The sequence below is a fragment of the Opisthocomus hoazin genome, chromosome 9 (genome assembly GCF_030867145.1).
Source record: "Opisthocomus hoazin isolate bOpiHoa1 chromosome 9, bOpiHoa1.hap1, whole genome shotgun sequence".
Classification (NCBI taxonomy): Eukaryota; Metazoa; Chordata; class Aves; order Opisthocomiformes; family Opisthocomidae; genus Opisthocomus; species Opisthocomus hoazin.
Window position 1 is genome coordinate 33,061,578 of NC_134422.1, and position 26,567 is coordinate 33,088,144.

Below are 26,567 nucleotides of genomic sequence, written 5' to 3' on the forward strand. Positions count from 1 at the left end.
TGTTGCTGATCTGTGAGTTGCAGCATGTGCTGGAGGTCACACACAGACACATCAGCCTGGTTTCATGAAAAACCTGAGACGTAATAGCCTACCCATCTGGCACTGAACTAAATCACGGACAAGTGTACTTCAAAAATGATTAGCCAGCATATACGTACAGTTTTACAGCCAGCTCCTGTGACTTAAATATCAAGGCATTTCTTCTTCAGTCTTTCCCTCAAACATCATTAGATTCACTGTTAACCTTGAACTAGCGATGGTTTGTTTGGGATGCATTACAGTTAAGCCTGTGGAAACAGTACCTATTTTTTATTAACAGATGTTCCATTAAAATCTGCATTTTTTTATCAGTGTGGCAACAGTCTGGCATATGCATTGCAGTTCAGGAACTTAAACATTAACATGTGCCTATTTTATATTGCTAATGTGAGCTGGAGGCACAAAGGAAAAATGCAAAGCAAAAGGATGTTTCTTAAATACAGGCTTTCAGTTTCTTCTAGAGGTAAGTCAGCACTAGTTGCCCAGTTCTCGGTGCTAAAGTCTGCTTTAAAACTGTCTGTCTGTGTCAGCGTCTTCTCATAACATATCAAGCATTATTCAATATCTTACCTTCCATTTTACCAAGTTTTGTCAGTTTTATTTCTGCACTTTGCATCTGAATGTCAGAAAGACCCTGCAAAAAATTCCATTGTTCCCTGTCACTCTGCTGATGTTTACAGAAAGTTGTTTCTCATCTGTGTAATCACAAGACTATCAGCTGTAGCCTACCGCTCCAGCAAGATCTGTTCCTACACAGATACCATCTTCCCCTTTGCCTTAAATCACATCATCCACCGGTTGTGCAGATGAAGATACCAGCACCTGCAGGCACTATCACGCTGGGAGGTAAGTCCCCAGAATTCATAGCCTTACAGCACCCAGCAGAAATTTTTATGGAAGAGCCTAAGATTGCTCTCCTAAAAGCCCACATGCAGTTAGAAAGTACGTAAGTCCTGGGAAAGTATGAAGCTGGAAGGGAGCATTCTGTCTCAGGTCCAGATCTAACATGTAGTACAGGGTGGCAATGTACAGCACAATGCCAAGAACTAGAGACCCATGGTACTGTAAGCAACAGAAAACTCATCATGGAAATACAAATCCCGAGAGCTTCTGATTAAATCTCCTAATTAAACTATTGTGTACTAGTTTTGACACTCATGGCACCACTTTGCTGGCTTTTTTCTTTTTTTTAATATTCCCATCCTTTGCCAGTTCGATTTCTAAATATTTTTTCAAAAAAGCTCTCTCCTACTGTGTCCTGATAAAACAGTGACAACTATGGGATTCTGACCTTTATAACAACAACACATACAGCTAAGCAAATAACTGACTTCATGATTCAGTAACCAAGCTCAAACGTACACTCCAAAGCAACAAGTACCAACCATGTTACTAGTGTACCTCATACCTTTATAAAGAAATCATAATAAAAGACATCAGTTCAAAATGTTTCCTTCACACACACACTTTTTACAGCCAAAACGACTTCTTGAATTTGATTAGAATTTTTAACAGTTTCAAATAATCCACAGCTATATTTCCCAGTGAATTAACTAGCACTTCTTCACGATCTTCTCCCCACTTACAGATCTATCCAACCTTATGCAGGATTTCCAAGCCATAATGCAATACAAACTTTAAATAAGGAATTCTGCCATTGCCGTCAACAAAAAAACGAAAAGAAATCTGAATATACTTCCTAACTCACTTAGGAATAACTCGTAATGTCAGTCACTCGCTAAAGCATGTGATTCTCCCTTAAACCTGTGGCATACTTCTTGGAAAGATGACTCCAGAGGTGAAGTCTTGGCCCTGTTGAACTCACTGGCAAGTTCACAGATCCCATTGGTTTCAACAGGGCTCAAATTTCCCCCATCACCAGTAGCAGGTAAACTCTTTTTCCCTCACTGTATTTTCTAGCTAAAATGTTATGCCAGCAGAATTGTTTCCAAACAGCCTGGCTTGTCTGTCTGTGCTTGTACTTCATCCTTTCTCTGTACAGCCACATGCTCTTGCATATGGAAAATTCACACCCCCCTGCACATACACACGTTACACTTGGAAACTACTGAAGGAAAAATTACTGCAGTAAGAAAACATTTATAGAGAAAATTATTACTTAAGATGGAAATAACAGAAATGTGATTTTGAAACAGTTAATCTTCAGTCACTAAAAGCAGTTAACCTTCAGCAGTGATCAAATTTCCAGCTTCTGCAGAGGCTGATCACTCTCGGGTCTTGTGCATGCTATGCACAGTTCTCAAGGACAGCTTGATTTCCGGCATCCCTAGACAAGCTGGAACTGTAATTGCAATCACAGTGAGCTTCTGTGCCTGGAACTGACAGGCAAACAGTTCCCCCTCCTAAGTGGCTATACTTACAGTGCGCATAAGTGGGAGGAAGAGGGGAGACTGCACAAAAGGGAGTCTACAGTCAGATGAGTTAGGCCACCCCATACCCCCACCTCCAGCAACTTAACATGATGGAGTGAAAATCTGTTTGAATTGCAGCTGAAGCACACTGCCAGGCAGTGCAGCAACACTGCTGTTCATTACGAGCTCCTCTTACACAGACACTTTATGCCAGTTGGAAAGGAGGATGTTTACATAAAAGACAGCAGATGAGGATAAGAAAAAATGTCTCACTGCTGCCATAAAGGATTTCATTAGATCCTAAAGCTGCCCTTTAAATTGAGGTTCAAGATTAACTTTGTTGTATTTCCCAAGCAGCCATGTGGTCAGTGGAATGACTGTGGGGTGCCTGGATGTACTATCCAACTATCGTTTGTAGTAATGTTTCTTCAGACTCTCAGAAGCTTTCATGGACTGTTGATGGCTTGGGTCAAACATGTGGCTAGGTAGCATGAGTTGTATACAAGGAATTTAAAAAAATTAAATTTAAAATAAAATAAAATTATAAAATAAATTTAAAATAAAATTTAAAATAATTCAAGGGACAGACAAAAATATTTCTCCAGTCACCTACATAGTCGCATAAGGCAGGATCTTACAAGGAGACACAGTGTAAATGCATCTGTGTCAACTGAGAAACTGTACATCCCAGAGTGTGTCCACAGGGAGCCCTGAGGGCTCTGTGGAAGCTGCTGTGGGCCATGGAAGGAATCAAAAATCTTCAGCTTAAAGCCTTCCTATGTCTAATGCCAATGGTGGAAACCAAGGAAAGGTAAGTCTTCTCTCACCTTCCCCACCTGACTCGCTAGCTGTATCTACAGTGTACCTTCCACAGTGACATCTAGACGTACCTGAAGAAAGCATCTAGGCCTACCCAGATCTCAGCGAGTTTTCAGCTGAACAAGAGGTAAAATTATCTTTTGCTAGTTAGCTACATGATTTTATTCCCTCTTGAAACCTCTGAACCAAAGGTAAGTTCACTACATCTTGAGGACTTGTCAAAATTATAAGACAGGCTTACAATTTAGGAAATGTCATTTCTCTTTCTTTTTGCAGCACAAGACAACTGACTGCTTTATTAATTCAGTTAATTAGGCCAGACATAAATAAAAGATGTGGGTATCAGCCCCCTATACACAGCTTTAATTTGTTTGCTGCATGCCTGGTGGAGGTCATTGTCACTTATTACCTTTACACTTCGCTTGACAAATGCTCTCCTGCACACTGAACACTGCTCCTGGAGACAGCAGGGACTACAGTAAGTCCAGGTGAAGCGAAGCAGCCCCCTAGATCTTAATTATAAAACCATAAAAGAAACCAACTGCTTCTGAAGCTCTCTTACCAAGAAACAAATGAGAATGGGAAATTTACTTCCAACCATAAACCCCAAACCCTTCAGTTTAATTTTTCCCAAGTTAACTTTCTCACCTAGCTAAGCAGCACTGCCTTCTATTATTAGCTTCTGACCCAATATCAGCTGACCACCATCAGTCAAACTGTCTTCATCTCAATGAGCTCAGGGACTCCCAAGTCCCAGTGTATGCAGACTTGTGCTTGCAGCTTCTAATTATTTTCTAACAGATAATGGAGCATTTAAGTTCAGAGAGGACAGATTAAATTTGCAAGTGGATCAAAATCCTGGACAGAATCACAGCTCACAGGATTACTTCCTGGAAACAGCAAGCTTAGAGGGCTACAGAGCAAAGGCCCTCATCAATTGCCTGTTTTCCCATGACAAGTTAATTTAAAGATGTATTTTTTTTAGCCTCAAAGATAGCTTGCTATGCTTTCCAACTGCAGGATGACTTTGGAATGTGTTACATTATCATTCAAGCATCCAGTCTGATGTTAAACCATCTGATCAGGTCAATGGCCACTTATCAGACAATCATAACAGTCAAACAATTTGAGACAGAGGAGGGGAAATTGTTTTCACAAGTGAAATTATAAGTTCCTGTTCTACTATCAAATAGCCTTTTAGTTGCGTATTTGCCTTTTTTCCTCACAACAAGCCTCTCTTCCCTCCCTCAAACTCAGGACCCTCATATATTCTGTTACGAGCCTTAGTCTGAGGAGCAGGATAGATATCCTTCCCTCCTGCTACCCGCTGTGCCTGCCGACGATTCCTCTCCCAGATGCGCTTGCAGGCAGACCAGTAGCAAGAACACCTGCACTCTGAATTCAAATTCCAGCACCCTTCTGGGGACAATGAAGTGTGACCAGCCAACCAAGGAGGAGAAACTACGCCCCACAAATTAAGCATCTAACCATTTCAACACCTGAGGGGAAATTCTTTAGACTGTGAAATTGTTACAGAAATAATACGTACTCAGAAATATGTGGAAAAAGGTAAACCTACATTTTACAAAACAGCAGCAACAATTTCTGTACATTGAAAACAAATCCATGGAAGTCCACATGTACATTCTGCTTCTGTCCTGGAGAAGGTGGTATGGGTTACTTAGTAGACTTCAGCTTGCACTGTTGTAACAGACATGGACTACTGCAGTGACAAAAACTATGTAAGCAAGCAGGGAGGAGAGTCAAAGAAAAAGAGCTAGCTGGGAATGTGTGGAGAAAGCCCAGTAAACAGACTCTGCTGCAACTCCCCGAAGAAAAATTCGTAACAGGGGATGTACTTTCTCATGATGGCCAATTCATCGTCCCCTGATGGGAGGAGGGTGGGAGGTGTCTGGCCACAGTAGGTGCTATCATGCATTATATCATTATAGTCATTACAGATCCATTACTGGGTGTTCAAGGTGCTGAAATGACAGCCCAGTAGCCAAATTGTTGTTCTTTACTCTTTTGGCATAACATTTAGCAGAATTTCAGGAGCTCGCAGAGCACTTTTAGACTTACATTCTGTGAACACTATAATTTTTAACCAGAGCCTATGGATGATGCCACTGACATCTATACCAGCTATTTCTGTAGACACTGAAGGGTCCCAAGCACTCTCTCTGTACACAAACCACTGTTTATAAGCGGCTTTACATTTTCCAGAGCCTCTCTAAAAGGAATGCTAAGTTTTACTTGCAAGTACAAGGACATATACAATCGAATAAGAAGTAATTGCTGGCAAAAGCACACTTGTACTTGACAAGTACAAAAAAATGAAAGTCAAAGGTGTGACTTATATGACACCTCCTTCCCACTAATCACCTCTTCCCATTCATAACCAACAGGTCACTTACTTAAGAGTTAACCCTCACTCTGTTCATAATAACACTTAGCCACATATATACCTTTAAAAAATCTGATACCAACTGCTTTTAACCAACAACTGTTCATAATACTCTTTTCTACTGAAGTCACAACTGATGCATTTTGCTTTCACATGTACATTTAATTTTTCCTCATAAAGTAACATCAGTAAACAGTCTCCAGTTTTATCAGGATAGTTATACTGACCAAAGCCTTGAAGTGAGAATGAGTAAAACACATTTTTCTATTATAACTTACTCTTCAATGAAAGATATTTAAGTTATCTCCTCTTAATAGCTTAAAATCTTAGAAAGTTTAAAACTATGTCCTTTCTAAGACAGAGAGTAATGGTCACATTAAAAACATAAAGAATGCTTAGGTCATTCTGTTTGAAAATGTGGCTTGTTTCAGGAAATAAATAACTGGGTTAGGAGGCGAGGATGGCAAAAACATCTGTACAATTGCATGAGCAATTATTTCAAAAGAATCATATTAAATCTTCTTCATCAATGCAGTACAGCAAAGGATGTTACAGACCGCTGCACACACCTAAAATTCAGCATTGATACAAAACTTCTTATTCCTCCTTATTGTCACTTATATCAACTAATGATGAAGTTCATTTCTTTTTTTATTGTGATTAAAAATAACCTTTAGGTTATCATTAACCTCTAGGACTAAATATAACCTTCACTTTTCTCTCACTGTGTTACCACTGGGTTAGAGACTCATGAGAAACTTCATTTAAATAGAAACCTTTCCTAGTGTGACTGTACCTTACATAGCTAAAATCTCTAGAGTTTCCAAAAAACCTTCATGATTTCTGAGCCATCAGAAATTACAGTGCATACACTGGAGGGAAATGTGGTCCAGTAAATTACATCAGTTGATCAAGCTAGCTATGAAACCTCAGCCGAGTAACTTTGTCTTTTAACAAGGACCTTATGTTTACTCTGTAGAGCACTTCAAGGTTAATCAATATCAGAGAAGGAGATATTACTATTATTTCTCTATCAGATAAGGGGTCAGATCCTCAGCTTGTGCAAGTTGCTCAGTTCCCCTAACTTTCACACAGTGACACCAATTCCCTCATCTTGAGGCTGGAATCTACATCACTGACTGCCAGCATCAGACATGAAGTGCAGGTCGCATTACAGTGCACTCGCACTCCCTGCGTGTTCACTTCAAAAGGGCGCTGAATCCCAGCTCTCCATTTTCTGGAGGTCTACCATTAACAATACTCTTGACCATAATTATGTCCATTAAGCAAACATTTAATCCTCTTTATCCCTTTAGTGCAATTCATTCCCTTTGAAGAGAGCCAAAACGGCCTCTTCTTAATTTTTTTTTTTAATTTGTATGTCATGATTATTGAATGTTATCAACATAAATCTGCAGTGCTCTGTAAAAAGCACAGGAAATACTTTCATCTACACAGCCTTTATTCAATTGCCTAAGAATTCACATGTGATAATTTTTCTGCAATAGCTAAATCCATAACTATACATTTCTGTTCATTTCTGGATGAAAGAAAATACTATATAACATGAGTACATTCTCCTTGTGGTTTACAGTCTCATTAATGCTAACCAAATTAAGTCTATACACTGAACAGATCTTCAAGACTTAAAAGTCCTACGTAATTTTCAAGTTCACAAGAGGGATTTACAAAAAAGTGCAAATTTCTATGATTTATCAAAAACTTGTCACTAAATAGGGCATACACATTCACAGTGTAAATGAGGCTTGATCTTGACATGGAGCTGAAAACTCAGTGCACAGCCTCTCTGAACACAGAACATTCACAAAAATTATGATCTTGACCTCTTATTAACAATATTTCAGATTTGTAAACCAAAAGGGCTTTTAAAATCCAGTATATTTCAATTTTTTTCCCACCCTCCCTGTTCCACTTTGCTGTTGCTGACAGCTCCCGGACTCCATGCTTAGTTCTCAGGAACACTTAAGCAGAAATGAGCTGAGGCTAAATTTCTGTTCCTGTGAGTTGTGCACCAACAGAGACTCACATACATGCCAAGACGCTCCCCTGCAAATCCTCCTCTCTCTTGTCTCTAGCTTCTCTGCCACGGAAAGATAAAATATCTGGCACATGAGACAAAGGAGCTTCAGACTTCTACTGATAGGAAGACCATTTATAAGAAAACTCCAAGCATCTTAGGGTCCATGACATGTGCACAGTGAAAAACCCAGCCTTTCATTACCATAGCACTGGCTTTACCCTGGTAGCCCAGGTAGTTCCAGTGCTGGAATGAAATGTTCTACGTGCAATAAACTAAACAGGGCAGAGCATTGCCTCACACAGATCTGCCTAGCACTACAGCTTCAGAGAAGCAGCACTGATCTACCTGCAGCTGAGGTGTCACCACATTTGGCTGGTTTTATTTGTTTTTTCGAACACTGCTGCAGTAGTGAATGTTACGGATATGCATTAATATTGAGACAGTGGCCTACACACAAAATCTAAGCAGCTGAGTTTTTTTCAGGACACAGTATTATAGCACTCACCTAACATCAGCACAGTACTGGTCCTGTGTACAAGCCTCCTTCTACTATTTATATGCAAGGAAAGAAAAGTGGCAGAACTTCCTCTTTGCAACCTCTGTGGACTACAGAAAGATACCCTCCCCCTCCCCTAAAAAACCCTCAAAGACACTGATTATCTCTTACTTACATCCATAAACTCCGCATTGGCTTTTGGACCAGTGGTCTCATTAAGGATCTTAATGGCCACAGGAATCTTTACGGTTTCTCCCTCCGGGACCCAAATACCCTAGAAAGAAAAGAAAAAGTGAAGGAAGACTCATAAGACAACAATCATAAAAACTTAATTCAGAGTCACAGCTCATTTTGATGCATTCTGTCACATTAGGCACATCAATTATAAACCTCAGAACTGAGAATACAGAAAGCCACAAAATAATAAAAATCCCACAAAATTACTTCTTACGCCAAACGTAAACCCTTACATAAAATGAAACATTTTGTATCAGTGAACTTTCTCATCAGGCGCCCTTGATTTTCCTGTCCATAACCAGGCTTCTAGAGAGTAATGTCAGCATGTCAAAGATGCATGTATTTTTTCCAATGATTATTAATTCTGATAAAATTAAACAAAAGTCTGGATTTTCTGTTCTGGATTCTGATGCTAAACTCATTGAAGCTATGAGAAAACTCTCAAAACCGATTATCTCCAGGCCATGCTAGCATGCAGAACACCCCGAGAACAATGTATTTACAGTGAAATGTTTAGAAGCTATTTTCTAATTAATCGATATCTGAGAATTATAAGCTTTGATGGCTAAAAAGTAAACTTTAAAATTAAAATTCACAAAGTGTGTGTGTCTTGAGCTACTTTTCCATCTCTCTTGACTACTGCTGTGTTCTTGGCACCCTCATGGTACCCACCTTTATCACTTCATTACTGTCTAAGTATATTCAAACTGATCATTCAAAAATGCATTCCTGTGACCTTGTAGCTGCAGTGACCTGTTCTGTACTTCCTCCATTTTGAAGACAGATGCAGTATCCGTCCTCCTTCAGTGCTCTGACCTACCACTTCCATTTGGCAGGTCTGGGTTACCCCCAAAGGGTTGGGTGATTGGTTTGACTTGCTCATTAAGCTCTACATCATGCCTTTGGGATTTGGACATGACCAACAGATTTTGCAAAAAAAAAAAAATCTGTAGCAGAAGTATTTTTCCCTTGTGGGTCCTGCTTTTACATCCATTGATATAACTCATCTTTTCTGTTTAAATGAAAGAAACAAAAAGTAATACAGTTTAGCTAATGACAATTTTGTTTTACAAGGTATGATTACTATTACAAGACCCATGTGACACTTGTGAAATGAGAGACAAAGTTTATCTAGTTTTCCAAAATTGTATCGTAAAGCCATTATGTAAGAACAGAATGACAAACTTGGATACTGCATTTTAATACAAAGACAGCCCAGCTTGTGTAGTCTTCTTCCATGCAAGGATGATTGCAGCTGATGCTCCTTTTCTCACCAAGAAATAATATCTGCATGTCTGATTAAAACTGAAGTTAATGTTTGAGCCTGAAGATGTCCTCCTCCCACACAATTCCACTATCCTGAGTTTCCCAGATATGCAGGGCTCATGAACCCACCCACAGTATGGGATGCTTTGCTGCAATGCAGAATTTGACTGTTCAGAAGTTAAGTGAGGGAACTCACTGCTGTGTATTGAAGACTCTTACCTTGTATACAGTTCCAAAGGCTCCAGAGCCAAGAACCTTGACTCGTTTCAGCTCAGTTTCCTTCAGGATACGAAGCTGTGCTTGGTTGGGTGCTGTGCCACTTGGAGTCAAAGGTTCCACAAGCTACGAAGGAAAATCCGACAGTCTTAAATATTTGAAAATGTGAAGGCCCATCAGAAGTTTATACTGAAAACAACCAATCCAGCTAAACACTGGAATAAGACAATAGTGGGGTTTATCGACCTGTCAACTTGAGGAAGGATTTCTCACCTTTAAAAGTAAATAAGCAATGCTAAGAAACCAAGAGACCAGATAAAGAAAATCTTCATTCAACATGGAATAATTTCCACCAGGAACTGCATGATGGAATTACGAACTGGAAATTGAATCGGTGTCACAATAACACACCCAAGGACTTTTGCTAATGGAGGCAGTATAAATGTTTTCTACTTGACAGAAGTACAGTATTTATTATCAGTGCATCACATTCTATTTTTTACCATTTTAGTGCCTTTAAGTTGGCTGTATTTCTTTTTAATAGCTCTGACTTAATGGCTTATCACTTTCTTATTCTGTTTTGGGGAAGGGACTATTTTTCTGAACTTCTGTTACACCACCCAGGAGGACAGCTTTAAGGAGAAAAGATCTTATAGCAGACCACTAATTTATAACAGCCATTAATTTACTACAAAAAAGGGCACAATTACACAATTTGCTCAAGACATCCCAAGAAACTTTGTAAATGAGCCACAATGGCACATTCGGTTAAAAACGCTCTCAGATCTCAATGCTATATCATCTCTGCCAGAAAAAAAACAACGCTTCATTAAAAATAAATTAAAAATACATGAAAAGGACAATACTCTAAACAATGAAAAACAGTCTGTTCCTTTACAGGATGAGGAAAATAACTCAGGGCTACTCCTACTCAAATTGGTTTGAAATCACTGCAGTATTTCAAAGGTGTCTGTTCACAAGGCTAAACGCTCTGCAATCCAAACACTACTTGTATGGCTCTTGGAGCATCATGAACCACTGAAATAGTTGACCAGACTACTTTGGTTCAGGTAAAAAATACCAGTATCTGGAAATTACTGGAGTAAGAAAACATAACAAAACCAAATAGCAACAAGTCAGGCTATAACAGAAATAATTTGTGAGCTGTACTTTTTTTAGAGTGATTTCTCTTTCCTCCTTCCCACTTCAGATGTCCAGTACTTACATGGTGAAAGAAAGGCAGCTTATTGTAACAGTAAAGTAGACAGACTGGTGGTACTCTTCTGTATTTTCAGTTTGTGAAGGGTAAAAACAGCTTCTGTGCCACAGTCCATCAATGCAGGTATGGGAAGAAGGGTTGTGGGGGTCTAAAAAAATGCTTATGGAGTTTTACTCAGAATGATCTACAGAAAGAATAGGTCTGATACAGCCTCCAGCTAGCAAAGGAGACTTTAGCTAACTAATCTACAGTTGCCTGTGTGTTTATCTCAGGATGCTCCCAATTTAATCTTCAGTTTCTAAGCCAGACAACAGCTTCCCCACATGTTCAGTAGGAGACCTTGGTCCCTCAGGAACTGCTGTCAGCCACAGCTTTTATCTGGCCAAATAGAGAATGAGAGCTGGACTTCAAAGCCAATGCTTCGCAAATCCAGTGAAAGCTACCTGCTTAAGATCATTTATGCTTAAGTAGGGACTGATACAATGGCAAGATTTATGCATCTAAAGACACTGAGAATCGTTAAGTTTTCTGTGCAACTGAACAGTACTTAACAAACACAAATTCTAGCCAAGCATAAAGACGCTTAGGCAAACAGATTTGGGATGCATAAATCATTTGCTGCCAGGCTCTACAGTGGAGATGAGTGGCAGCAGGACCCTTGGAACAGAGCAGAAAACGGCATTCTTAACCAAGCCTTATTAAAGAATCAGTACCTAACAATATTCCCAAGCTTTACTATTTACAAAGGGGACCCTAATTCAAAAACTATCATCACTCGCAAAGTGTCTCAAGTATAGGACTGAGGAGATGGTAGTAATCACCTTTGCTGTAGCTAACATAAAGTTTTAATGTTCTCTTTAAATACACATCCTAGATTGCCCCCTCCACTACTGGCATTTCAAAGAACAGGATGGAGTGGGCACAGCACTTTGTCCTATAGCTCCACTAGGTATTTTGCCAGTGGAACTGCAAACCTCATTTGGTTAAGCTCTGGGAAGTATCTTGGCTTAATAAAATACGTTATTATTATCGATCATGACTACAGGCTTTGACAAAATCGTGACCACAAAGCCAATGCAGGCATTAGGAACAATAGTAAATGACATTCTCTGCATCTAAGCATTCCATTTAAGCTTCAGTTTGCATCAGAGCTTGCTGAAGGAACTTACTTCAGTCTTTAACGTTGACCTCAGTATGCACTGTATGAAAATCTGTAATATTTAAACATAAGAGCTGCTAAATGTACTGATGAACTGGGATAGAAGTTCAGTTGAGAGCAGGATGGGAGTTCAAAAATCTGGTGGCATGTGACTTCATGATCACGTGGATCTTTTTTTGGCTTTCAAAAGCCGTGAATCTATATAAGTACAGAAAACCAGTATCATGAAATAGCTTCATTCATTCCATCAGTTTAGTCCTGCAGAAGTTAGCAAAAGGATTTCTACAGACCTCTCTGGTAACTGGATTGAAGACCTGAACATCTTTAATATAAAAGCAGAACAGCTCCACATATCTTTTCAAATATTCTGTGAGAAGAAGCACACTCTCACCTCAGTCTCCAGGAATCTTCGCAATGCTCTCTTCTTTTTGATGCTTTTGCGCCGAACATACACAGCAAACGTCAGGCCCACAATGACGATGATGAAGAGGCCACCAATAACTCCCGCAGCAATCAGAGGGGTTCTAGCAATCAGAATCAGAGACTTTATTCTTAGGTAGAGTGAGAGACCAAAGAATGGTTGGGTACATAAAACACAATCACTTGGAAAGCTTATTAACTGTCTTATTACCAGAAATCCCAAGTCAGTCCAAATGAGAAATCGGGGAAAACACATTAACATATGGTATGACTTTTCTTGGTTTCACTTTTTTCAAACCACCATGCACATGTGAGGAGTCGTGTGGACAAGGAGACACAACATGCACTTTGATGGCAAACGCAAATCTGCAATGGCAAAATGAGGATACAGATATCTGCAGTTTTGCTGAAAGATCTTTAACTACGCTTACTCTTTGGCTCCATCTAGATTAACTCCTGGGCTTGTGCATTTAGGGGAAAACTAACGAAAAATTACCTGAACTACCAATATGATGTGACTTCGTGAGTACACACAAAGTAAGAGGCGACTTCAAACATGGTGTTGCATAGACAAACCTGGAGGCATCATACTCTAACACCTTCCTCAGGTAGAGAATATTCATATTTGAACGATGAAATTCATGACTAGAACCATGCACCTTCTTGGAACTCCTTGTTCTTTACCATCACATACAAACATTTTGGTCAGGGGTTATAGTTGTACCCACCTGATTTTGCTGTGGCTTTTCAGCACAGCCAAATCCCAGACCAAACAGCTGGTGCGTTGGAGCCAAAAAACTCATGTGAACAATGCCAAGCAAGGCTCAGCTTTTGCACAAGACCTCTTGTCCCCCCACTACTCCTGTAACTCCTTTCATCTTTCCAGGCTCCTGAGCAGCATGAGCTACAATTACTAATATGATTTTCCACAGTGATAAGATATAGTAGGCTGGCATCACAGTAGATACTACACAAGCACAAAACAAAAAGACTGTCTCAGGAAGTCACTCTGACTTAGGTGCCCACATCTGAAGATCTCCTACAGAGTCACTGGAGAGACGCAAGCTCCCTCCGAAGAAAAAGGCAAAGCAATAGGTGCTCTGACTCAGTTTTCTTCCTTTCTCTCTCCCCGCTCTGTCTCTAAAGGACGGGTAGCAGCCTCCAAACCAAAACCTTAAATTGGGCATTTTCAGAGAACACCAACAACTTACCCACATAAATACACTCACAGCATTTAACATCCCTCCAACAATGACTGGACAGTAGCTGAAAAGATGGGTAAAAAGAGACAGCATGACAACTTGAGAGTATAAATGGTGCTGAAACCATTGCCTGGTAACTACAGGAAATAGGTTAACTGCTGTCAAGATTATGGAAATATCACTGCTATGCTTTAACAGCCTTCCTCAGTTATGTCTGAATGATGATGAAAGACACATTATGGCCTATTAATAAAAATGTACCACACAGCCATTGAAAATCTAAAGAGGTTTCCCACAGAAGTAGTAAATTAATTTATCTGACCCTTTATTCTTCTTTTTATGTCCTACCACAAAGCTAAGCAGTGGGAAGCAGTGCCATCTAACCTGGTTTAGTATATTAAGGTGTGTCTACATTACCACTGAGTACTGTTTTGAAGCCCATCTCTAAACTGTCCTACCTGTCCCTTGTCACTGCAGTTTGGTTCAAGGAGGTCTCAAAAGACACAACTTGGAATCATTTCAGATACCAACCAAAAGCTATGTTTGTGGAGTGCACCTAATGTACTCCAACCTTTGACTGGCATTAAGGTCCATAAGATCAGACTGGAATAACCCAAAGGCACTGAGGCCGTTACCTATGTCATCCTCCAGATCCAATCTTACTGTGTCACTCACTTCACGCTAACAGAGACGAAGCCACACACTCCCACATCTAGTTGTTAAAGTACCACTATCATGTTCGCTCAGGGAAAACACATTAACATTACACAACACTGTAAGGCCTATTATAGTTCAAAGACTTTACAACAGAAACCATAAAGCCTGCGAATAAAGGAAGCTGAATCTTGTCTGTCTGTGAAATGGATTATGATGTTTAGGAAATACAAGTAAAGTACGACATACTCCTTAAGCAGAGACACTCCTCCTTCATTTAGTTTGGCCTTAAGACACAACGTCCTCTCTAATCCCATCGGTTACTCTGCCAATTTTCAGTGCAGAGCTCAGATTAAAGGACATGGCCTATCCACCCAAAACAAGGCTCCTCTTCATTCGAATCTGCTTTCCATGATGCTGAAGCAAGAACTCTTGTAACAGACAATGATCAAAGACACTGGACATCAGAAGACTTCTATGGAGCTAGTACTCACTAATGTTCTTGAGTAGAGGAAATTTTTTTTTTTAATGCTGTATGAACAATCATATAATTTTTAACAAACACCACCAAACTACAAACTGACTAAACAGGCAGGAGATCTCTCAGCTTTAAAGTGCATATTAATAACTATCATAACAGCTGCCAATATAAATAATTAGTTTTGTGGTACTGTGTATGCTAAAAATGGCCCAAACAATATTTACATGATAGACCATAATAAGGAAAAGGTTCCTACGGAGACATATTTAAATGCTTAACAAATAACTGAAATACAGAAAAAGTTCTATTTTTAACTCAAATAGTGATCAGCTGCCTTCACTCATAAGTCCACTATCCTCACATAAAACTCATGACAGACACAAACATCACAGACCTAAATGGATGTGATTGTATACTGCACAGCTTCTCCTCACTCTGCTACTGAACTAAGTCCCAAAGTCAACAATTACATGTCTCATTTGCCACACTAGAAAATGACAAGTCACTGCCTTCAGTGCTTTCTGGTATCATCAGTGTGCTTCGCTGTTGTTTCCAACCACACATAGATTATTTTCTAAGCCCAGTTTTCTGTCTGTCGCCTACCTCATTTGGGTTATCTTTACTTGTGTTTGTCAGGCTGAGTTTGCTTTTCTGTCTATTCTAGTAATATCTTCAGTTCTCCTGTATCATTTCCCTACTATTTTCATCTTTGCAGTGTCTTATATTTAATACCACGGTGAATTTAATCAACATGCTGTTTACCTTTCCTTTACATAACAATTATGTAAAGGTTGTTTAACTAGGATCTGCAAGGTGGCACTGATCATAGATGTTGCTCAAGACAGAAAACCTTTCTCCCATTTTGTTTTTTTAATCCAATTCTTTTTTTGCATATGCATCTCCAACAGTTCAGCTTCACATACAGCTGGATGCACAAATCTCCTTATCTCTAGAGGCATTAAGGGCTTAATCCACTTACATTTTTGTTACATTACTGTCCCACAACCACCTCTGTGAATGCAGTTCGCTACATTTGCCCACTTCAGACTACTGCCCACTTAAAACTAGTTCCACAGAAGTTAACAGGAGCAACGTTGATGCAGAGACAGAAACTTCACTACCAAAAACTCCCTTTTTATTCAAGTCATTTTTAAAAGCACGGAGGCCCCATTCTCTGTTAGGGCTCAGAAAGGCTAAAGTCATGCAAAGAGAGGTAGTTCCATGTCAGTCCTGCCTGCCCAGCGTAAATAATGGACAGCCAAAAGTCAATTCTAGCTCACATTTCTTTCAACTCCGCCACAAACCCACCAAATGGAAACTCCTTCTTTCCTTCAGACACTGAAAATCTACCCTAGAGGGCAAAAAACATCTCTGCTACATGTTTCTGGACTTTTAAGCTCATGAAAATAGACTTAGCAATCGAAGGAATATGGCCCTAAATCATAATTCATCTCTACGTAATTTATTTGCTGGCCCCCACCCCTCCCTCAGCTGAGGACAGAATACCCAATTAACAATGGGAAAGGGCAGCAGCAGGGGAGGCAGCGGGAGGGAAAAAAATTACAACATGTGAAAAATCCTACTTTTAAACTGGAAACTGTGTATCTGTGGCTAAAAGTTGAAAGCAAGATTCTAGTATTCCCTTAGGAGAAATGAATAATACATGTGTTTTTTTTAAAATGTGTACTGTGTTTTTCATATTTAGAAGCATGTAAGACCCACTCCTGCACACCAGAAGTGAGACAAAAAGTTCAAAGTTAGTATTCCAAGATGGACAAGGATGCTCAAGAAGGGGGGGTCATATCATTCAAGCCACTCCAAAACATCAAAACATCTGCAGTTCCCACAGTGCTTTGAGACCAGTTATTAAAGCCTAATTACTGATTTAGATGAGTACATGGTCTCATACTCTTGACTGGAATGCAGCAGAAGGAGGAAAGGAAATAGAATTGTGGTCCATGGAGTAAAGCTGAGAAAGAACACCTGTTTTTCTATCTTTGGCATTAACCCACCTAATATGATAAATAAATAAATCGAGCTTTGAAGCCAAGCTGTTAGAGGGCTTTAAGTTCTGCCTCAACCTTCCCCACCTTTCCCTCTTTTGAGTTTTATCTATGTATCTAAACACGATTCATTACAACCTTGAATATTTCCTAAGTAGTTGCTTCTTGTTCATTATCAAGGCATTATTTTTTCCTGATGGATGATTCACCTGTTCTGCATTCCTCACCCCTTCCATCAGTGGGGATTTCAGCCGACTTTGAAGATGCATTTTTAGAGATCTAACGGATTCTGCTAATCCTGGAATGATAATTTTAGTATTTAAAATATACAAGATAAACAACCAGACTAGGAAGCAAATTCATGTATGTTTTAATAGCTTCTCTCTGCTGTGCAGCACTCCCTTGGCAGCGCGCCTGTTGTCCATGAAACAGTACTCCCCGGGGGTGGGAAGAATTCGTCTAATGTTACTCACATTAAGACGTGCATTGTTTTGTATTTCTCTTTTTCAAGAGCAAGGCTCCCTTCCCCCTTTCTCCACCTAATCTGAGGGTATTTAAACACTGACAAATGTCACCATTTATGTATAGATTAGGAGTTTTTATCACATGTAAATGATATTTACAAATTTTACCTGACAGCTGATCTCACAATTACTACCAATTCCGCATTTTATCTAGACATGAGCAAACTGCATTCCACTTTACTGTCAACTAGCTGTAGTTTAACACTGGTGGCAGGTAGTTCTAGATACAACTTTTCCATATGTAAAATGACCACAGTGTTCTAGTCTCTGTCTTGGTCTATTCAGCAGTTAAACATCAAACACATTTTTCACTTTGGACAAGGCTAATACTGACAGACAAGACATCTATAGTCAAAATTGCTTTTTCCTTACCCACACTGGTTCCTATATTAAAGCCTTCCTCAAGTAAGTATTTAAGGAAATTTCTAGATCACTATAATGAAGTTATCCGTGTGTACAAAATTTTTTTTCACTGACTTTGCCAAATAAGAACATGTGCAGAAAAGAGATTTAGTCTCTAATGGACAGTGTGCACCTTTTCCTCCTCTAGTATACCACTAAACACAATGTGCTGTTGAGAGCAACTGTGCTGTTAGGATACACCAAAATGTTTAACACACGGTGGCATCATTTACTGAAGGTTTGCACATATTTTGGTTATCAGAGAGCGTTTACTGAAAACAAAACACCAACAAGACGCAAACAAACATATTACGTGCATCTCTTAAATTGTAAAAGTGTGTCCTACTCATGCCCCCTTTTTTTTTTAAAGATGGGACTCCTCATTTCACTCAGCAAAATAAATGAGGACAAACAAAAATATAAGTATAGCTTAGAAAATGAATATGAGGTAGAATTCTAGACACTAATATGTACTGATTATAAATTTATGACATCTTTATTATCATCGAGCACACACAGTGCACAATGGATTTCTTTAAAATTAGTTTTGAATCCGAATAGCATAATTTAGGAGAACAACCACATTTCTGTTATGTTTTACCATAAATTACTAAGAACTGTCAGTTTTAACTCCCTGTTAACACAGTTGACTGGGAATAAATATTGAAATCTCTGTGATTATAGTATCAATACAGATGCTTTTCATTGGCTTCTCTCCCCATAAAACTGAAAAGCCCATCTGACACCTCTTGCATCCCTGGCATTTTTAGGCTACGATTTTTCTTTTCTGCCACAACACAAAAAAGGAACACTATTGTCAAGAACTTGCACAGTGATTTTGTTTTGAGGCTTGTGCTTTAAGTAAACAGATTAACGTTCCCTGTAAAATATGCCAAGTCAGGCCCCGTATAATATAGACTGATTCATCTGTGACAGAAAGCCAGTTAAATCCACTAGATTGGACTCGCAGGTGAAGCCAGTTCACCAAATAAAAGAACAATCCTCTTCATAAACTTGTCATATTTCCCATTTTCTTTGGGAAGAGTAATATTTTGCTTTAAATAAAGAAAACCAGATCTGTAATGACCATGGGTGCTGATGGACTGCTCTGACACTAAACCCATCAACATTAGCTTAGAGTTTCTCTCTGCATAACGCATTCCTGTTAGAAGCAATAAACTCTGCCTGCTTCTCTGCAACCAGTTGCAGTCAACTGGCTCTACGATTGTGTCTGTGTACCTCAAATTATTAACAGGAAAACATGCTTTTCTCAAATAGAAACATAAAGCGCATTTTGCTGTATGACATTATATGCTGAGAGACTAGTTTGTCTGGTGCCACTGCTTTCTATTCATTAACTGTCGAATCCAAAAGTACCACAGAGCAGCAAAGTCTGAGGCAAAGCGCGTTACATCACTTGAGGAGCTGGAGAAATACAAGGTAATGCCCATATTAAACCAGCAGGTAACCAAAACATTCAATGGGAGCTGGGTCACACAGGGAATACAAATCCTAGCATAAAATTGGCAATTGAAACTGAGCAGGAACATTTCTTCCCTCTGCAATAGGTGTTCGGGGCAGATTTTTATCATGTTTTCTTCATTGTTATATTTTGGTTTCTATTATATGTTCTAGCAGACACAGGCAGGCCAATTACCCTCCCTCTACATCCTGTACAACTTCTCAAGTAGAAGGCTGAACTTGAGCCTAAACGGCTCAGAAATTATTTCAAATTGCCCTCAGCTTTGCTCCATCAGTGACTGTACAGATGAGTGAGTACTGCAGTCAGTGTTAACAGGAATTCATTAACATTTCAGATGGCAGCTTCGTTCAGTCTAAAGCATGCTGGTTTTTCTTTACACTTAAACAATTATGTAGATAAGTGTATTCTCCAAAGTTTGGAAAACCAATCAGATCTCTGAGGACACATATTCATGATGAATTAGACATTCACTAATTTGTTCTCTAAAATTTTTGTTACCAAATATTTGGTACAGGACATGGAGAGAAATGCACTTCAGTTGGGTGACAAATCAAACCATAAAGAATAAAGAACAGGAAGGAACTTTTGGGAGTATTTTAAATAACCAACAGGAGGAAACCTGTTTGAATATCGCACTCTTCCTTCTGCTATTTTTTTTAAACACTTTCCAAATTCCACTGGTGGAAAGTGCTTATAATTCACTGAAGTTCCAGTTAAGTGTTTGCTGAAATTGAGTTTTCAAGATACAAACCCATACACAACTAAGCAAAATCTTGCCTGTAGGACTGCACAGGTGGTTTGCCTATCTTTAAGGAGCTGCAAGAGCAAGGTTTCTCTACCCCATGCCCTTGATTTTTTACTTTACTTCACAAATCATCATCCTAAGTTTGCAAATGCATTGATCTCTGTTTTTATACCTGTCCCTTTTGATTGTTTCTTGGAATGTCAGTCTTTCCTGAGAGTAATTGTTCACAAGATTTAAGGAGCACTGAGCAGACTTCTTGTCTACGTGGTTGTGAACCCTGAACTCTTTCCTGTTCCAGCTTTGAATCGTATGGGGCAGCAAGCGTTTCCTTTCACAAACTCCAGGAGTATTTCACAGTCAGGAACCTTCAAGGACTGTATTTAGGGACCAAGTCTGAGATTCTGTCCCAGATTCCCTCCTTCTGAAGTCTTTACAACTTTATGTTTCTCCTTTGTGAGGACAGATGCTGTACATTTAAGCGAGCCCTAACTTCCGTCAGACCACTTCTGGTCCAGCTTTGCATCTGTGCTCCCATGAGCCATCTAACCAAGCTGAACAAGCCTTTTCACATGAGTGACCAGTCAGACCAAGGTTTAGCACTGGACACTGGCAGAGGGGAAAAAAAACCCATCAAAACAAAATGGGACATGACAAACTGGTGAGAACAGGGACTGTCACACTATGCTGCCGATCTTCAAGTTTCTTGTCATACCCAATAATTTGTTTTGTCGCAAATGTAGAGCTTATATGGGTTTCAGCTGAGTTTTTTTTAACAAGTAGTGGCATTAAAGCATCTTTTGGACCTATGTCTGTGACTAAAGTTAGAGTACCTGGAGGACTTCTAGAAGAATGTGTTTGGAAATATGCACCCCTATATCGTGCACGTATTACATACTTTTAATCACACATACAATTAAAAATTTTTCCTTCAAAGTCTGTATCAAAATAGTAACACTTCAACACAGTTACACTTCATTCTGCACTGGTATAAATGTATATATAAATACAGCATTTGAGACATTTATTAGAATACTAGTAATGGCCATGATGCTGTTAACTTCAACACACATTTTAGCTACTCCTCATTTGAGTTCTAAATATGCAGAATTTATCTTTGTGGAGTGTAGCAGCCAGTGCTCATAAATATCGAGGAAAATCCAAGGTAGATAAAGAGCAGGGTATAAGGAATTTATTTCTGAGTATGCCTGATGCTGCTTTCAGATTTATCATTATTATTTTACAAGGATAGCATTCTGTCTAAACACCCTACACAAATTATGTTAATCATTAGAAAAATCCCATTTGATTATGGGGAAAAACTCACGTAAAATTGAGAACCTCCTTCTGACACAAGGCTTATACAGAATCATCTCCTATATGATAATATGCTCAAAAATTCTTCCATGTCCGTAACTTATCAGTCATCTCCCAGCAGTTCTTATATTACCAAGTGGAGCAGAGAGAAACTCTGTTATATCTTGCAACTCCTCTTAATTATAGTCATCATCCCACTGCCAGCATTTCCCCAGAGGCCATTCAGAAAAAAAGAGTTCAACTTAGTAGCTCCGAACCCACCCACCTTCACTCCTCTCCTCCATATCCGCAGCCACCCAAAGGAATCTCTTCCACTTCACTGGCTGTAAAGCGAGCCAGGGGAAACCAGTCTTTGTGAATATTATCCTCTTCTGTTCTCAGCTCTACTGATGATTCTTGTTCGCGTCTATGTACACAGCAACCTCCTATCATCTTGATAGACACAGATGTGACTGAATTAGAAAAACAGCTTGTGTCCATGGTGTGGATACTGCTTAGAGTAACCTAGACTATACAACAGCTGTTTTATTATGATTATTTTGCAGTATAGTATGGCCCACATAAAGGCAAATGATAATTTAGTAAAACAGCTCTTCCTTCTCCTGAATTTCAGTATGATAGAACATTCCAGAATTTATTGCAGATACTGCCTTATCAATGCATCTTCCAAAAGTTAAAAATACTCCCTTCCAACAGCTGGTCAACTCGCAGAACAGTGCAGCCCAAGCATCCAGGGAAACGATGATCCAGTTTAAAAATCTCTTTTTCTTCTTTCAGCCACAAATCCCTTCCTGTACCTCTGCCACCAAACCCCTAAACCTATGTACCAGCCTCTCTGGCAAACAGTGGATCCTGCTGACTTTTGGGCCTCTTCGGTCTCACAGCTTCTAAAGCTCATTAGGGCTTAAGAAAACAAGGAGAGAGAAGGCTCAGACATCTTGTTTTCCTGTCTCTGTTGTACGGGAGAGAGGGATTGCCTCCCATCCCACTTCAAAAATATATGTATTTGAAGTGAGAAGAGCACAAAAACGTTCATGAAACCAGCTAGAGAGAACACACACAAACATACTGCTACAGCTATAGGCTTTGGCTTGCTTTCTTAGTAATTGCCTTTTTCTCACTGGAATTTTCCTGGAAAGGTAAAGAGCTCCCTTATTTTAAAAATCTCTTGATTAAAAGATGACTCAAAAATCCCAAAGTTTGGAATTTGGAGCCTGATCCCCTGGTTGATCCAGGAAATCAAAGCAGACAGTTCGCACAAAGCTGAAGTGGTAAGATAGCACTGAACTTAGCCTGCATCCAAGTCATTTACATGCAGAGGATATCGCTGCCACAAGGGAGGGAAAGACATATCTACAGGAAATGGACTATTTTAAAGCCAGAGTATTATCTCTTCAATCTGTTCTTTGTCTATTATCCAAACTGTGATTGAGACTACACATGTTAACAAGTAGTCGTCCATTTTTAATGCAGGAATACTTTTTACTTTCCCCCCCCCCCTACATCAGACCATGAGGGGCAGGGAAAGAGGTAATTTATTTCTGAAATTTATACATTTTCTTTAAGGAAATCAAAAAAAGTCAAACAAAGTAATGCCCACTGATACAGAGCCCACTAAAATGAACTGAAATATCCTTATGGTTGATTGAAGCTTACTGGGAACTTAGACGAGATCAGTTTGGCCACTTCCACGCTAGTGAATTGCTCAACTAGAATTAGTTCTCTTCCCTCCAATCTACCAGGTTATTGCTGCTTCTTTGCTTGTAACCAATCAGCCTACAAGATCTGTGTATCATGGTCCATGCTCCCAGCATTATTTTCAGATTAATTTGCAGATAAACATGCTACATTGCCAAAAGTAGAGATCACAACATCTTATCTCCTCTTCAGAATGACCTGTAAGACTACATTCAGCAACACTGACATCAAGCTTGCGGGTTCTAACTTGGCTGAACCTTAACAGCATTAACTGGAGCAAAACAAATGGTAACAAATAATTAAAAACACATCCTCTGTCCTTTTGTTTGTCTCTACTTTTCCACTGTCACCTCTTCTTTTCACTCATGTTATGTTGCTTTACAGCTTCTGTGCCTTCTAAGAAATACCTGTGCTACTGAATTTCAGTGACATACCTCAATATCATTAGCTTTAGTACAAGTAGACAGCTATGAGTTACAATAGAACAGCGAATAAGAATACGTAAATAAAATCCATGCAAGCATTTTAAGGGGCAAGTAACACTTTGGTGTATTGCTTTGATGGCCTGTGTTTCTAGTGGATAGACTATGTCACAGGCATGGTATTGGGAGTGTAAGAGAAATTATCCAAGGAAACAGTTCACACTTCTTACTTAAAAAGCTGATTGCATTTCAGACAATTTTGCTGCAGGTACTACATGAAAAACATCATATAATTTACAAATTAGGGATTACATCATGACTGGACTATGTTTAACCACAGTTTGGCCTTTGTCCTACTGACAAGGTTGAATTTGTTCACAAATTTCTGCATAAATGCCACAACTCTTCAGGATGAGGGATTACCAGCTCTGTTGAGAGATGTACCAGAATAGACAAATAAACAGTAAGTGCCTCACAACTCTCTGTCAATGAAAAGCTCAATCAGGACTAGCCAGCACCTGCTCTTCACATTATTCCCCAATCTTTCCTTGCCTGTTGGATCATTTGCTCAATCTCAGATAACTACAGAAACGATTATCTGCTTTATCTTCTATTGATAAAACAGCCAATATGTCTGCAAAAGAGCTTGTTCACCAGTGTGTGAAGACGGTGTCATTAAAAATTCACATCAGACTGAAAAAAGTTGTGAAATTTTTTGAGAAAAGTACTGTAATTCCGAAAGAAAACTTCACTTTCAAAGCTTACATAAAAATAAAAACTATATCTAGATACCACGCTTTCTAAAACTTCATAGTACCAAAGATAGAGCTCCACCAAAGCATCTTCCAAGAAAGATAGGGAGGGACAATAAGAACAGGGAGAGAACAAAAAAGATAAGAAGAGTCTGCACTGCAGAACAATATAAGATACTTAAGTAGCTCACTAATATCTAAGGCTTAGAAAATCTGATAAAGAAGAACAAATTAGACCTTCAAATTTGTGTCATTAGTGGAGAAACTTAGATCATGGGAAACAATTTGCCTTCAGTCGTACGACATCAAATAAAAATGCTGAACAACTAACACACAAAAATGCTACTGTATTTATTAAAAATAAATGTCTCATTCAAGTGAACGCAGGGACAATGCAAGAGAATTCAGTTAAACAGGCAAGATCTGAAGGAGTTTCTCCTCTCTCCCAGCAAAGAATATTCTGAAAATTCAGAATTTTAACTGACCTATTGGCTAACAAAAAAGGATATATCAGCGTAACAGAAGCCCTGTGTCAAATCACGTGGAACTCTCACTCTGTGCCTCACCAAAGCTGACAGGAACTAAAGCCCAGTATTCAGCAGCTAGATTTGCTTGTCTGCGTCCAGCTTGGTACTAGGAATCAAAATTCGAAGGAGGAACTCTGGGTCCTAATCTTAGAACACGAGCCAAGAGCTGACCGTGGCTGGAAACTATCATCACAGACATGATGTTATGTCACACACTGTAAACAATGACAGCAGGAACCAGCGAAATCCTCTGGCCTGAGTATCCCTATAGCACAGCCTACAGGCTTAGCACAAATTCTTCGTGCTTGCAAGAATATCTTCCAGTCTTGATTTTACAATTCTAGTGGTGGAGAATAGAACATTACCAGGAAAAATCATTCCAGGGATTAATAATCCTCATTAGAAATGCACTGGCATTTTGCTGCTTTAAATGTGTCTTCCCTCAGACTTCATCCATTTAATTCTCTTACAGACAGACAGACACTGTACCCGCCTTTTCAGTCTGCTAGACTAGTGCCATCATTAAGCAAACTTTTGTTCCTTACCTAGTACTTTTAGATGACAATCAGGCTCTACACTTTAACCTTCAGCCAAAATATGCTTTAGCTGTTGAGCTCCCAAACTTCTTCACTACAAGGTACAATGTACAAAGCTTTAATTATTCCTGGTGGCTCTTCTCTAAAGCCTCTTTAGCATACAGCCCTGGAAAAATAGTCAGTCTTTCTGAAAGTACAGAGTCTACATTATTGTTTGACTCTAGCCACTATTATTGTAATGAGGTAGAAAAGACCCCTACTTTAGAGAAAGAGATGCAAAGTAAGCTGAACTACCACAGAGAGAGTATTGCATGGGAAATGAGTTTAGTTTTAGGCTCCCTTACCCACCTCAATTTGAATGTAGTTATTTGAAACTCTTCATACAAAAAGCCCAAAGGTACAGATAATTTATATGATATTTTCCCACTCTGTTACTCCACTTTACAATGTGACTGGAAAAAAATGATAATAAGAGAAAGTAATTTGGTCTGATGGCTCGATTTACTAATGCTCTACTCCTGCACGGCTGCTGGTAGTTGTCATAATGCTTCCACCTTTGGTAACTGCTGCAGTACAACTTTCCACATGTAGCACCGAAGGACATAAGCTTGTTAATTCCTTTAAAACTGCAGCTTGTTTTATCAGTTTACCATTGTGTTTGCCAGCTGCACACTTGTAAACTGGAAAATGTCTCATCAATTCAAAGCTGGTATTTCCATTTCTGCAAAAACAGATGAAAAAGACTGACTGTGAACTGTATTATCATCATTAACACGTTATCCGCTATTTTTGATCTAATGCTGGAAAAACTGATGCATATTAACCAAGCAGAACGTACACTTTTGCATGTAAAACAAAAAAATGTAATGTCAATTGCAGACTTCAAATACAAATTCTCATCTGCATCAAGTGTTCTGCACTTGATCATTCCAGCAAATATTTAACTGGGTTTAAATAGGCAATGAAAAAGTATGCATGGGGGAAATTCTTGTAAGATTACTTTATAGGTACTAGAAAGGAATAAATCTATCCCAAATCCAAACGCAGTCCCCAACCACAGTAGATTGCATAGCTTGATACACTAACTTTGATCTGAAGAGATCTAATTAAGCAGACTTGATGGAATACATCCT

General features: G+C 39.1%; 1 protein-coding gene across 10 annotated transcripts in view; it reads right to left on the reverse strand.

Annotated features, from left to right (window-relative positions):
- ERBB4 (erb-b2 receptor tyrosine kinase 4) overlaps positions 1 to 26,567 on the reverse strand; it is a 687,907-nt gene that overhangs the window by 141,487 nt on the left and 519,853 nt on the right. For all 10 annotated transcript variants that reach the window (XR_012764976.1, XR_012764975.1, XM_075429769.1 and 7 more), the window contains exons 17-19: positions 12,663 to 12,795; positions 9,897 to 10,019; positions 8,350 to 8,448 (exon numbers count right to left, since the gene is read on the reverse strand). Coding sequence is in view for 8 of the 10 variants with exons in the window: in XM_075429769.1 (XP_075285884.1) it covers positions 8,350 to 8,448; positions 9,897 to 10,019; positions 12,663 to 12,795 (355 nt within the window). In the remaining 2 variants the exon portion in view is untranslated. The remainder of the gene's footprint in view (positions 1 to 8,349; positions 8,449 to 9,896; positions 10,020 to 12,662; positions 12,796 to 26,567) is intronic.